The sequence below is a fragment of the Spinacia oleracea genome, chromosome 6 (assembly GCF_020520425.1).
Source record: "Spinacia oleracea cultivar Varoflay chromosome 6, BTI_SOV_V1, whole genome shotgun sequence".
In the NCBI taxonomy this organism is placed as follows: Eukaryota; Viridiplantae; Streptophyta; class Magnoliopsida; order Caryophyllales; family Amaranthaceae; genus Spinacia; species Spinacia oleracea.
In genome coordinates, this window is record NC_079492.1 from 83,319,518 (window position 1) to 83,334,409 (window position 14,892).

General features: G+C 34.0%; 2 protein-coding genes across 3 annotated transcripts; one reads left to right on the forward strand and one right to left on the reverse strand.

Annotated features, from left to right (window-relative positions):
* Positions 1-339: 339 nt before the first annotated feature.
* Positions 340-5,760, forward strand: LOC110796989 (probable cytokinin riboside 5'-monophosphate phosphoribohydrolase LOGL10). 2 transcript variants are annotated; one of them, XM_056833077.1, is made up of 7 exons: positions 340-744; positions 1,468-1,565; positions 2,843-2,873; positions 3,582-3,681; positions 3,833-3,903; positions 4,429-4,572; positions 5,281-5,418. In XM_056833077.1, exons 1-7 carry the CDS (start codon positions 583-585, stop codon positions 5,308-5,310), a joined length of 636 nt encoding a protein of 211 aa, XP_056689055.1. In that variant the 5' UTR covers positions 340-582; the 3' UTR covers positions 5,311-5,418. The 2 variants fall into 2 exon arrangements, with proteins under 2 accessions (XP_056689055.1, XP_021857773.2); XM_022002081.2 differs by having other exon boundaries at positions 344-744; positions 5,334-5,760.
* A 1,385-nt stretch (positions 5,761-7,145) lies between these two features.
* On the reverse strand, positions 7,146-12,306 carry LOC110796990 (endoglucanase 2). The gene is made up of 6 exons (XM_022002082.2): positions 11,762-12,306; positions 10,981-11,264; positions 10,183-10,617; positions 8,584-8,731; positions 7,907-8,073; positions 7,146-7,822 (listed from the first exon to the last, which is right to left on the reverse strand). The coding sequence occupies exons 1-6, from the start codon at positions 11,973-11,975 to the stop codon at positions 7,484-7,486; spliced, it is 1,587 nt and encodes a 528-aa protein (XP_021857774.1). The 5' UTR covers positions 11,976-12,306; the 3' UTR covers positions 7,146-7,483.
* Between the last annotated feature and the right edge of the window lie 2,586 nt (positions 12,307-14,892).

Sequence of the window (14,892 nt, forward strand, 5' to 3'; positions counted from 1 at the left end):
CGTCGTTAATAGTACAATTTGTTGTAGTGAATATTACATTTAGATCCACCGTCTCCCCTTGGTCTTCATCCCACACCAACATCATCCACCTTTTCTCAAAGGGTCCTACCCTCTCTTATTAGAAGAGAAAAACATTGGAGTATCACTAGTACTACTATGACAAAATTAAATAAATCTCATGTTTGAATATCAAAATAATGAATAAATAATAACCAGATACAAAGTACTATATGATTAAATAATATTATAGATCTAATACTCCAAACTCCACGAGATGATAACTATAGAGACGTGTGTAGAATGATGAATGTTTTTGTGATATAAAAAGGAAAGTAGTACTACATTAGTATACTCAAGTAGAAGTAAACCAAACACCCCCTTTTTTTTTTCTCTCTAGTGAACCTTTGTTTTGTACCAACAAACACTAACACCCAAAAAAACAAACACCCCACATCATCTTAATTATCTTTTCTTTATTCCCAAACCAAATATTCAACCCAGGCCATTTATTGTACGAACTTAGAACAAAAATATAACCAAAATAAGCAAAATATACCATTATAGATACTTTTCGATCTACTAATGGAAAACGATCAAAATCCGGAAATGTTAGCGAGTATGATGATGATGAAGAAGTTATCGGGCAGTTCGTCGAGGTTTAAGCGAATATGTGTGTTTTGTGGTAGTAGCGCCGGGAAGAACCCTAGCTTCCGTGTTGCTGCTCTTCAGCTTGCTAACCAACTGGTATATTCCTTTCTTTATTCTTTCATCATCTTCTTCTTTATTGCGTCACTCAGTGCGTATAATACTATTTATTTATTTTTTTTATTTTTCTGAGGGAAGCGTATACCACTAATTAATCATACACATTCTTTTGTTTTTTATATAATATGTCATCGTGGTTTATTTTGGGTTATTCAAAGTTTCGTAAGACATTCCAATGTAATACCTTGGTGGTGACATTGGGTTCAAAAGGTCTTGCGCGCACTAGGTGCACAATAAATTTATTGTACACCAAAATAACTTTTACCCATTTTTTTGTAACTTTAACATAGTTTGGATTAACTTTTATATTCATAAGAAAACACGTTGATAGATAAACATTTTAAATAGTTAAATGATTAATTTTATACATTATTAATAATTTTGAAGAAATAAGTTTTAATAAAATGAAAAAATTTATCACTAAAAAATGGATAACTTTTACATATATAAGCTTAACTTTTAAATATTTTGAGTTAACTTTTACTCTGGTGTACAATATTTACTGTACAACCCTTATAAACAAGAATTTGTGCGTTGGGTTTATGTAAGAGAAGTGTCATAACACGGCTTTTTAATACTCTCTTCGTCCAAATTTATGGTCTTACTCACTAGATTAAAATACAATCTAATAAAAAATCAATAATAATAAAAATATAAGACCTTTTGTGTTTATAATGACGTGTATTGTGTTGTGTCGTGCAGATTGAAAGGAAAATAGACTTGGTTTACGGCGGAGGAAGCATTGGGTTGATGGGTATGGTTTCTCAAGCGGTTTATAATGGAGGTCGTCATGTATTGGGGTACGTGATTACCATTTACTTATTAAAAATATACTCATCAAAATGAGCTAATCGTACCAATTGCCTGTTTGGTTCAGTGGTGATTGGGGCTGAACTTGGTAGGGAGAACTCGTGTTTGATGCCCCGCAACTACATTTGGGAGGGGATTGAAACCTATCCACCCAGAACTCACCCCGAATCTGGATTAACCCTAAGAGCGAATCGGGTGCTAACACCAAAAATATAAAAAAAAAATGAGCGTAACCGTTTACTGAACATTAGTTGCTCCAAATCAATTAAAAGTCAAAGTTAATAAACAGCTTTTATGTCATTAGAGTGACTAAATATTTTGTACTTTCTTCGTATTATTTTGTTTTTCTTATTTAGAATCTTTTTGTGAGATAAAAAAGTCAAGTTAAGAAGAACAAATAAAAATGAAAGGCGTATACAAGAGCGTAGTTAAATATTGTTGCTCATCTTTTATGATTTTATATACAACATATATTTCTCCTTTACGAGTTTAGAATTTATTTGTATGTAGCATATTCATAGACAGAATCATAGTACGTAGCATTAGTGTAGTGATATGAGTATCGATCATGTTTCCTGAAACGGATTATAGTATGAAATCTATTACTATATATTAAAAGAGACATTAGGAATGACACATGTCAATTCCTGGTGCGATTTTTTCCCGCCAAAAAACACTTTCCTAAAAAAATGTATCTGTTTTATTTTATTTTTATTCTCTACCTTTTTTTGATAAACTATTTATGTATGGAAACAAAATTTAGTTTATAGATTATGGCAATAATAGATACAACATAATAATAATTATTCTAAATTGGTAATATTTTAGTCAAATCGCTATATTAATCATGGAAAATATATCACTCAATATTTTAGTCAAATTACCACATTAGCATTTTAAATATGCTTATTAGATGAATAAATTTAAAGGAGTATGTTAAAAATGTTATAACTATACAGTAGTTTATGAGATATTCATTTAAATATTTTGTGAAAAAAAAATGATCAAAATTCGTGCATGCACGGGATCTAATCTAGTTTTGATTAAAATATAGACTCTATTGATCTTTCTAAGATTTGCAAAATTAGCTAGGGTGGATCTAACAAAAGTACAAAACTAATTAACTATTAGAAACTATTTTTCTTAAAACAGTAACTCCATATTCAAATTTTATATATTAGTAGCCGTTAATGACAACATATACTCTCATTTTGTAATTTGAAATTAAATATGTCATCAATTAACTTTATTATTCTTTGATGTGCAGAGTAATTCCGAAGACCCTTATGCGTAAAGAGGTAAAAACCAAGTTCAACCCTTTATGGCTTTAGTTAAACAAACCCCCACGGATAATTTTTAAACTTAAAAAAATGAATTATTAGATATGTTATGTAATATTTTGTTGCAATTCATTTTTTTTTGTTCTACACTATAGCTCACTTAGTGGCAACTGGCAAGGTGAGATACCAATGGTAATACTGAACATGTTTATATTGTTATTTCTTCAAAGTATTACAATTTTGACGGAAATTCTTATACTATACTCTGTATCACTGTTTGAACAATCGGAGAAAATGTTTTTCATTAATTTACGTGTTAAACATCATGACACATGAATTGTCATATTTTAATTATCAAATGTTGCATAGAGAAAATGATCGAATTCATGGGATAGTGAAAGTGGAGACGTACTAAAACAAGGACATTAACGTTAAATAATGTGGTACTATAAACCTTATTAACAAAAATATTAAAATTGTAAAGTTAAAGAAATGAATTGGCTTGACAAGGACTTAGAAAGCTCAGGTTGTCCTTATTCACACATGGATCGATAATGCTTTGCATGTGACACAATAGATAGATTGTTTTTCTTGTATTCACAAATCACAATCATCTACTGTAGAATATTTATGTTACTCCGTAATTATTATCAAGGTGACATAAATTGGTTAAGGTAAAGTAAATATTAGTGAGATTAAAGTGGTGGTTTTTTATATATCGGTCAGATAACTGGTGAAACAGTGGGGGAAGTGAGAGTTGTATCTGGTATGCATCAACGCAAAGCAGAAATGGCTCGCCAAGCTGATGCTTTCATTGCTTTACCAGGTATTATTTGCGTCAATTTAATAATAATTAAGACCATCTTGATTCTTGATGAGTACGTTGCATTCAATTCTTAGATATATCTATATTTTATCACTGGCGAATGCTTTTGTTACTATTGAATTCTTAAGATGATCTCTTGATATAAATGCAGGAGGTTATGGCACTTTGGAAGAATTGCTGGAAGTTATCACTTGGGCTCAACTAGGAATTCATGATAAGCCGGTACTTTCAATTCCACCATTTTACTTTTTTATACTTGAATAATAAATGTACTCAACTCCTAATTAGACCAAATTTCGGTTATTTTATATGTAGTTATAATCGATTATATTGTACTTAATTTGTGTATGCACTATTTATTTTGCAAAGAAAACGTTGTTTTTGTTAAGGTGTTCGTTAGTGCTCCACTTGGTTAGGAAAATAATAGAGGGGAATAAAAAAAAAGGTGATGTGATGCATAGCATCGTGATATCATTGAGTACTTCATCAATCAACGTATCATATACGAGTGAATATTTCATTAATCAATAAATTAGCAAGTTAATTAGGATGTACGTGTTTGATATCAAGAAGCTTGGAAGGTATTGAGGATATATAACTTGTGTTTGAATGTAAATTTTATTTGGTTTGATCAAGGCAAGTTCCAGTTAATCTGGTACTCGTAAAAATGAAACTTGAACTTGATTACGTACTCATGTTATCAACTTATCCTATGAAAAACAACTTATTGGTATAGTTTTGCAACAGGTTGGGTTGCTAAACGTTGATGGGTACTATAACTCATTATTGTCCTTCATCGACAAGGCTGTTGACGAGGGTTTCATTGCTCCAGCTGCCCGTACTATTATTGTTTCTGCCCCTACTGCCCAAGAACTAATGTCCAAGCTTCAGGTAACACCCTAAATTAAATCAACACTTAGATCATATCTGGGCACAATATTTTCTAGTCTCATGTTCACCTTTGATAATGGAACAAAATTTTAGAGACATACCAAAATTAACAACAAATCCAACAAACATAAAAAAAAGATTATTTGACTTAAATTTTTTTTTTTTTTTTTTTTTTTTGACAAGGTCTTAAATAGTAGCTAGTATTGGAATATATACAACCTCCGTTCCTTAAATAGTAATTTTTTCAACACATTATTTGACTTTAAATATCTCAAATTATAAAAAGTTATAAAAAGTTGATATTTAAAAAAATATATATCGATACAAACTAACAAGAGTCCATATACTACCTCCGTTCCTTAATGTTCTTTACGCTTTGGAATATGTGTCCAAAGTATGAAAACTTTGACCGTAGATTCTCATTGTTATATACATCAAAATGTTATCATGTAAGATCTTGTTAGATTGGTCTCGTTATGTATTTTCAAAATATCAAATTTTAATAATTTTTTCACATACGGAAATGGATATATAAGTGGTTAAATATTGCATTGGAGTTTGTGCAAATAGTAAGCGTAAAGAACATTAAGGAACGGAGGTAGTATATATAACAATAATTTTGTTTAGTTATATATGGATCACAAAAGGTGACCAAAGATCTAGTATAAATAGTGTAAAAAATAAAATTGTGCAATATTTGTGTAACAGATTAAAGGTATATTTGTAAATATTATCTAAATGAAAGACGTGCAAATGTCCAGGACTACGTTCCAAACCACCACGATGAAACGCCAAAACTAAGGTGGGAGAAGGAGCAGCAGCTAGGATATGGTACAACCAAGTCAGAAATCTCTCGTTGATTTCAACAACCAATCAAGTGAAATCACGTGTCACTGAACAAATCGTCTTTAGTATAGTTTAAAACTAAAATATTTAACGACCAAATTGTGCAATATAGAATTACATTTGTCATTTTGGGGGAAAGTGTAACAATACGCAATTGTTCATAGATTTAGGGGCCATATGCCCATATTTGTTACATCCCCATGATATATGCTTTTTTTTAAGTCTTAAGATAGTTTATGGGTAGTATTATAGACTTGATTATAGTATATGAAAATTGATATATAACTTTACATTATGAGATCTAGATTGATTTTGTTAATGATAAATTATACTTTTCAGTTATCCACCGAATACAATTCATACAGCTAATAATTTGTTTAATTCCCACGATGGTAAATTTGAAATAAGGGTCATGTTCTTTCCTTGTTTTAGCTAGTACTTTCCTCCATTCTCGGTCCATTTCTTTTAAGAGGAAGATGGAAAACAAAATAAGTTAAGCTCGAATTTCTGTTCAACTTATTTATTATTCCGTATTAGTAAAAAAGAATGGAGAATGTCTGAATTGGAACCAATCATACTACTAATAGGCCCGATATACATATCAGCATATGTAACTTTATAGAACCACACAGTAGACAATTATCTTTGGTTTTCCCAACTAGAACTTCCAACGAGTATACCTTCACGGCCAGCTTGGTAGCCGGCCATAAATGGTATCAATGGGAATGAATTTGTATGCAAACTTGTAAGGAAATTCAATATCTATTCCGGTGGTAATGCTAATTCACTCAAAATTATCTCTTTTTCTTTACAAATTTCCATTACCATCCATTACCATTTGGGGAGTGGTATTAGATGGGAATGCAAATCTATGAAGAAAAACACCAAGCTTGAGACAAAATTTCATTACCATGTACTTTATGATGTTAATTTCTTTCCAAATAACACTAGGATTTATTCCCATACCCACCGTTTATTACCGGCTACCAAACGGGCCGTAAAACTCTGAAATGCATAAAACATTTTGTAATCAGCTTTGTTAGATAGGCAATGTCACATTGCCACACGATTCCTAGCCATAATTTATTTGGACCAATAAATTTTGGATGTGCCTTTCTTCTCTTTTCTCACATGCAAAAAATTTTGTGGGACTTTTTATTATCAACTTCATGTTCTTTGTCACGATGCAATAATGTTCCTTTTCAATCTTCGATTAAACAAGTTTGTTGTGTAGTCTCTTTGAATCTTAGATCATCTCCGGCCTAAATACAACAACTTATACTATTAAATACAGAGTATGTTATTACAGTGTACTACGTGACACGTAAAACTCCCTCCTATCTGATGTCTTGTGCTTATATTTATAAGACTAGAAATACGGTTTTAAACTGTAAAATAAAAAGTGATTTTAATATGAAAAATAGTTCTTTTAAGCTTTTAAAAAGCGCTTTTTAGGGTTAAAAATACAAAACGATTCGGTTGCATGTATAACTACTGATAATCGTATAATTTTGTATATTAACCCTCGAAAAGGCACATTCATATATATTGTGTTAAAAAATACTTTGTACAGTGTAAAAGTACAAAGGATACGTGGTAGTTTAAAAGAACGTAAAGCAAATAGGGATAGGACTTTTAGAATTGACATTATTTATTTATTTGGGTGAGATAAGTTTAGTTTCATTCCAATACTTGAGCTCAAACAATCAAACACATTTAATTCGATATTTCGCAATCAAGTTTAATTCGAGAAGATGAAATAATTAAGTAGAAATCACTGTTGTATTTCCTGATACACACTCATAGACCTTAAACCAAAAAGCAGTCTACAACAATCTTGGTGCATCTCTGTAGCCATGTTGAATCCAATCCACACATCAAACACAGAAGTTGACATCTAATAACTACTCCGTAGTCCGTACACACCATGGCTGGTTTGTTTAATTAAACACATCTAATCATTGCACTATGATGACAAAAGCGACGATACCTACGTAGATAACTAGATATGGACAATAAAAAATACAGCTTAGATACAATAATGATGTAGTTTATAGTTTTGGCTTTAACTTGATGTAAAAGATGGAACTACTGAAGAAGTTGTGACCAAACCCGATAAGAGGCCGACAATAAGGGCACTGTTATACGTGCTCGGTTCTGTTTGCATCGAGTTATTTCGATTATCAATAAACGTTTCATTCAAGAAGGGCCCTCCAACAAGTGCTCCAACAGCAACATTTGGGTTGGGTTTTGTAGAATTTAGCCAAATAAATCCATCTTCACACCCAGTTTTTGAATTTGCTGGGATTGAAGCTCCTCTATGGTGCACATATTGTGGATAATTATCCCCATAACCCACAAGAAAGCTCATTTTCATTGGATTGTTTCCCAACACATAATCAGCCTGCCAAAACAAGAGAAAGTGGACCAATAAATATGGGATTTCTCCAATGTCTGTCTAATTAGCAGTCAAAGGAAGCACACACACCTGTGAGAGGGCAAACTTTCGAAGATCTGATGGTTTATAGGAATGTCCATCGCAAGATATCCTTGCTGTTCTAGATGAAAGCATGTAATCACTGTAGATAACAGCCAAAAATGCAGCTGCGACCGGATGCTGAAGTGCATTCCACTCACTTACCCATATAAGACCACCTGGATTAGCATTCCAAAGGACGAAACAACTTATTTAACAAGAGAACTTGCAGTAGCAGGTAGTTTTACACACATATTAACAAGGCACTGGACAACAAGAATAAAGCATGCATATGATCTACTATAGCAAACAATAGTGTTTATTTCATGTTTAAGATACCTATTTCCTATAGGACTATAGCTTATACCCTTATGGCCTACAGCTAGAAAAATGGATAGGTTGAAATGAAGACAACACGATTGTACCATTCATCACTTCATGACCCTCAAATAAGGTTTTCACTCATTTGTAGTTTTGTACTACAATATTTGATAGTAAGACAGCCACCTTAATCGACAAGGAAACAGGCAATTAATAACTTTAATTATTGATTAAAAAATCTAAACAAGTAAATCATGAAAGCCATTCAAGCTGAGGAACAATGACTTAACCATAGGAGTAAGAATGAGTTAATTTTCTGTTTCTGTTAGGCAGGGAGTGGGGACAAAGACGGACATCAAACAAATTACCATCTGTTCTGCTAGATGTTGCTGTTGGAGATTTTGGTATGAGGCCACACATCACAGCCTCAGCGGTTTTCCTATACATCAGAAGGCCAGAGTTTGCAGAACTGGATAGATCCTTTGAAGAAAAAAGATTGACCCTAGACAGTAGTACCTGCAGAACAATAAACAGATTGTCAAAAACCATCAGCCCTAATCATTATAAGGTAATGCTGTCATGCTGATTAGAATTTGTTTATGGTTAAATCCATCGCTTGGCATATTAAAGCCACAAGGTATTCAACATGGATCTAACTGATGCTCCATTTCATATGAAGTCAATATGTGGCACATATGGGGAAAAGAACTTAGATAAATAAGAAGTCAGATTGTATATATCCTCCATTTTAAATGATAAAACATACTTCCTTTTTAATGCATGTGAAAAAACTACTTCGGATAACCGATACACTTGCTCTTTTTCTGTTTCTCACTTAGTTTTAAAGGTGAAACCCCTCATGTTAAAGGCATTAGTAGTTGTTAGGTATAGGTGCTAGAACACCTTTGAAAATCTATGCTATCATCCAAACCTCAATAATTTACAAGATCAACTGATACAAATCACATTTTTGATAACCGTTTCGATTTCTTCTTCAGTACAGCTTCAGATCACAAATTATTAGGTACACCCGGTTGCATGTAGCTCTACATGCAACCGGATCATTTTGTATTTTCTAATCCCTCAAAAAAAGCACATTTTTCAGTTTAAAAGCACAGTTTTCAGTTTAAAAACACATTTTTACAATTTTAATGCACATATGTTTTTCAAATATTTTGATATTGAATATCTTCTTCCAATTGGGAAAAAACCTAAACTTAAAAGGTGAGCAACCAATATCAGTTTACATATCCTCTCAAATTCTTCGCGCCGTATGTTCTTTTGTACTAACAATGTGTTCTTTTGAAATGTATCTGCTTTTAAGCCATAAAAATGTACTTTAACCTGTAAAAATGTCATTTAAACTATAAAATTGTGCTTTTTGAGGGGTTTAAAACCAAATCTACCCGGTTGCATGTAAAACTACATACAACCGGGTGTACCTTTTACCAATTGGCTTCAGATAAAGCAGAGTAGCTCTGCAGTTTTCTACTATAAAGTATAAACATTATATACATTAAAACTAGAGAGTGCTACTTGACAAGTTGAATATGTTAGGGTATAACCATGAGTAATTCATCGCAAAAAAATAAAAATAAAAAATGAGAGCAATATAGTCATTTACGCTTGCCATCATTTGTTAAGTACTCCCCTGTCCCTCCTTTTGAAATAAACAGTCACATATCCTATTTTAAAATGTCCTGAAGGATGCTATTTTTTAGAATGAATAGGGAAGAGGTAGGAGGGATTTAGTTAATACAATAGTTAATTAATCAAAATCTTGTAGAATCCTTAAATATGACAGGTTAAAATAATGGGTGATATGTCTACTCACTCACATGGAATTTCATACGACTTGTACAGAGGTGGTTTAAACAGGATATGATACTCATATCTTGCAGTTAAGCGGTTAAAGCAAAGCATGTAAATTTCAGTTCCCTGTATGTAATGTTAACAAATTGACTCACCTGAGTTCCTGCAAGTTTATTATCCCAACTAAACCAGGATGGACTTCCGAAGTTAGCAAATTCTTTCCCATTCTCATTCACATATTCCAAATAAGTGTCATCTTTGGTTGCGTGATACAGCCAGCTTGCAGACCACAAGAGCTCGTCTCCAAAACCTGTGGAGTTATAATAAGTTGCAACTTCGGGAATGTTTTCACTGTAAGAACCTTTGTACTTGTCAGCAAAGTCAAAAAGTTGTTTAGCATGCTTCAAAAGAGTGCTTGAATAGGTAGCGTCACTCGACTTAAACACAAGGGATGCTGCTGCCATAGCTGCTGCTGTTTCTGCTGCAACTTCTGTTCCAGGTGTAGAAATATTCACTTGTGTAAGCGGCCTTTCCCCAGTCATAGTTTCAGGCCTTTCCCAGCATTTATGATCCAGTTCAGGATCACCAACCTGGAATTCATCAACAGGAATGTTACAGCTTTCAGATTTCTCATTTTCATCAAACAGAATAAAACCACTATTTTATCAGCTTTTGCACATTAATCATAACTATCTAACCTACCAACCACATGCATACAGATTAACTAACTAATTAATAAATCAGTCACAAAGTAATCAGCCATTCTCATTCAACCTCCTATGATCAAGAACTGCTGTAACATATAGAAGGGGAGCGAGGTAAAGAAAACTAATGAATACCATTTCGATCCAAGAATGTATAGCAAAAATTCCCAACTATAGTTTGATCTATAGCGAGAGTTACACTACAAACAACTTAAAGAGACTGTAGGTGAGACAAGAACTCAAAATAACCTGAATGTAGAGGACATTATCTCTAGGGTGAGCATTGACAAGATAGTCGGTGATCCACTTGAGGTTCTCTTGAGCAGGTTGAAGCTGCTTTGTGGCAGCCATTTGATCCCCATACTCGAGAATAGCCCACGACAATACAGTTGCAGTGAAGGCCATTGGGAACCCAAACTTTATGTGGTCACCAGCATCATACAACCCTTTTGAGAGGTCTAGCTTTGCCTCACTCCCATCATCTGTAGCGGAATTGCCTCTCCATGATATCTTGTTATCTTCCAACTTACCAGCTGCAAGATCAAAGAATCAGTACACTCCTCAAACTAGATCCAGAAACTACACTTAGTCCTCTTAGACAAAATCATATTTACATCTCAAATCTAATTATTGATTAAAAGATACAAAAACATCTCAATAATAATACTTTCAAATTGGCATTTGTTTAAACCACTAGTATCAAAATTTAGATTCAGGTCCACAATCAGGAATCAACTAGTAGTATAATTTCTGTAGCTAGCCTAACAATGAAATTTCCACAAAAAGGGTGATACCAGCATTGAATCCCTTCTACATCATTTGCCTATGTGGTTCTCTCTACATTTGAAAAACAACTAACAACTGATCAAATGGGAGATTCCGAGTCCCAATTACATTACTAAATCACTAACCAATAAAATAACAGAAACCCCATTTTAAATTTGCAATGTATGATACAGTTTGATCAAACAAATTCGTTAAAAAAAAACAAAAAAATTGACTTGCTTCAAAATAAAAATAAAAAATATACCTTTTTGGACATCAAAAAACTGCATAGCAAGTTTGAGGGCATCGGAATATTTAGTAACAATGGCACCCGGTGGACCCGGGATGGGTTCGGGTTTATCGGAATGGTGGAATTTTGATCTAAATGCCACCACTAAACCTGCAACAATGAATGCCGCAACTATCAACACCAAAATCCAACCACAACAGCCTCCTTTCGACCCTTTTTCTTCCCCCATTTTTAACCAAAATCAGTTTATGAAATTCGAATAATTACAATGTAATTGTTTGATTTAATGGGATTAATGTAATTGTTTGACTTGTGAAAATTTAAGGTGGTGTAATGGCGATGTTTTGTTGAAATGTCGATGTCTTTTTGTGTGTTTTTGGTGTTTCTATGATCAATGGAGCTGTAAATTTTGGTAAATGTGGTTGGGTAATAATAAGTGCAATCAAATTAAGCAAGTTTGTAGATCTAAGAGAGGGTTGGTGCCAAATGTGAAGATTTAGCTAGCGCCGACACATTCAAATCTAAATTAACATTAGTTAATACAGTTGTCTTTCCCCCTTTTTTCTTAGGAAAATTTGGTAATATTAATCCAACCTTTGGCCGGTTTTCTTTTATTAATCCCACCTACGACATATTTTTTAATAATCCCACCTTTACTACCCAACGACTTTTATTGGGCTTAAGTGACCGATAACTGGTGAAAAAATCATCGAGATGGTGATGAATTGATGATGATGACTGAATACATCTAGAGAGAGTACTTCCACGTAGGGATATATTACCGACGACAATAGGTTTATGACGTGTTGGGCCCAATAAAAGACGTTGGGTGGTAAAGGTGGGATTATTAAAAAATATGTCGTAGGTGTGCTTAATAAAAGAAAATCGGCAAAATGTTGGATTAATATTACCAAATTTTCCTTTTTCTTATTATTTTGTGTTATGACGGCTTTCGATGATGTTTATAAGTTTATTGTTTAAGATTCTTTTAGTTAGTGTTACGGAGCACAGAGTCACAGACACACACACCGACGGACCATTGGTGGCCAGCCGGCCCTCCTCAGACACATTTTACATTAAAAAAAAAGTCAAATTCCGCCCAATCGACCAGGGGCGGATCTTGAACAACTTCACGAGGTGGGCCGGTAATAAAAAATTAAGCAACATATTATGTAATCATACAATTATACACAAATTTTAGGGGGACCGTAACTAAAATACACTATAGAATTTTCCGGCCGGGGGGCCAGGCTCACCCCACCCCAAACAAAGATCCGCCATTGCAACCCACCCTGATATATTTCCTAGTGGATTACGTCAGTCGGACTTACTTATGACCAATGACATAAATGATACTCCGTAGTTTAATTACCTGATGTGTTGCTTGTAGGTAGGGTCCATATTGTTAATAAATTTCTGCACTGGTTCGGATTCAGGGGGCTTTTGAATGTGTTGGGCCGCCTAATACCTCCATCTAGCAAAGTAGGTTGTAAAACCTTCATTCTTCTTCTGAAAAAGAACCTCCGATTCACGCATGGTTACTTGAAAGTCCATATTGGAGGAGTATAACCAATTGAGGTTGGCATGAGTGGTTAAGGGCCTCTTGCTCCTTAATCAAGGTCTCGGGTTCGAGCCTTGGGAATGGAAAAAATCTCAATTGGGAGGGATGCTGCCCATCGAGGTACCCATGCAAACTCCCGCGGTAGATTAGTCCACTCGCCGAAAGCGGTGGGAACTCCTCGTAGTAGAACCAAAAAAAAATATTGGAGGAGTATTGCTTAATAAAATGTATTGACAAAGTCATCCCAAGTGAAGAATGCTTAGGGTCCTGTTGATAAAATCACTGTAGTGGAGTTGATTCCAAGGACAAGGGAAAAGCGGTAAGTACATGGACTTGTCCACACCTTTGAGATGCATGGCACCTACAAAGCTTAGAAAGTGATTTAGGTTATCAGTCACCTTAAACTTAGGCAGTTTAGATGAATTGAACTTTTCTGGTAGTTTGCCAAAGAGAGGTTTAGGATTGAGTGAAAATTACTCCATTCGTATTTTAAAAGAGATACACTTTGACCGGCACATAATTTTAGGAGAGTGAGTTGAATTTATTAAAATGAGATGAAAGTGGAGTAGTGGTTGTATTATTTATAATAGTAAAATGATGATGTGAGTAAGTGTAGGGACCACAAGAAATAGAGAAATATTAATATAATTGAAAGTGAGGACTAAAACATGTTAAAAGAAGAAAGTGTATCTCTTTTTAAAATACGGTCGTTTAAGGAAATTGTATCTCTTTTTAAAATACCGAGGGAGTACTTGCTTCCCATGGTCTGCTGAAGGGCCATTTTCTTAATCTTGTTTTCATTGGCCCTGTTTGTTCTTTTGCTGCTAAGGACCGATTTTCTATGCGAAGCTGTGAGGAGGTCGAAAATAGGATGAGCGTACTTTCCTGAGAAAATGGCTCGAACGAATTTTGAAGGAAATAATGCCCTTGGTCCAAGTATGCATTTAATGTTAAGTCTAATAAATGCGGTTCAGTATTAATTAAACAAGTTAATAATTCAGTGAGATCAAGTGAGCTGAATGCCTAGCTAGAGGTCGCTTTAGTTCAAGTGGAATTAATGATATTAATCCACAGCTTACTCTTGACTGAACCCGTAGGGTCACACAAATAGTACGTAAACAGATCAAGTATTTAATGGCATTAAATACTCCATCTATGGATATTCGGAATCGACGGATCTTGGTTTCAGTGGGAGCTAAGATCGTCAAAAGCAAGAAATGAATACTCCGGAAACGATGATGTTGCCGGAAACGGAAATATGGATCGTATCGGAAATATAAATATTATCCAAGTCGTAGATGTTGCCGGAAACGGAAACATGGTACGTATCGGAAAATATTATTGGAAATGGAAATATTGCCGGAATCGGAAATATTGCCGGAAACGGAAATATTGTCAGAATCGGAAATATTATCGAAATCAGAAAATAATTCCGGAAACGGAAATTTTAAATATTTGTTCGAAACGGAAATTAATTCCGGAATCGGAAATATTAAATATTGTTCGTATCGGAAATGAATTCCGGAATCGGGAATTTAATCGGAAGCGTATCGTACGAATTAGCATCGGACGAGTCGCTAGACGA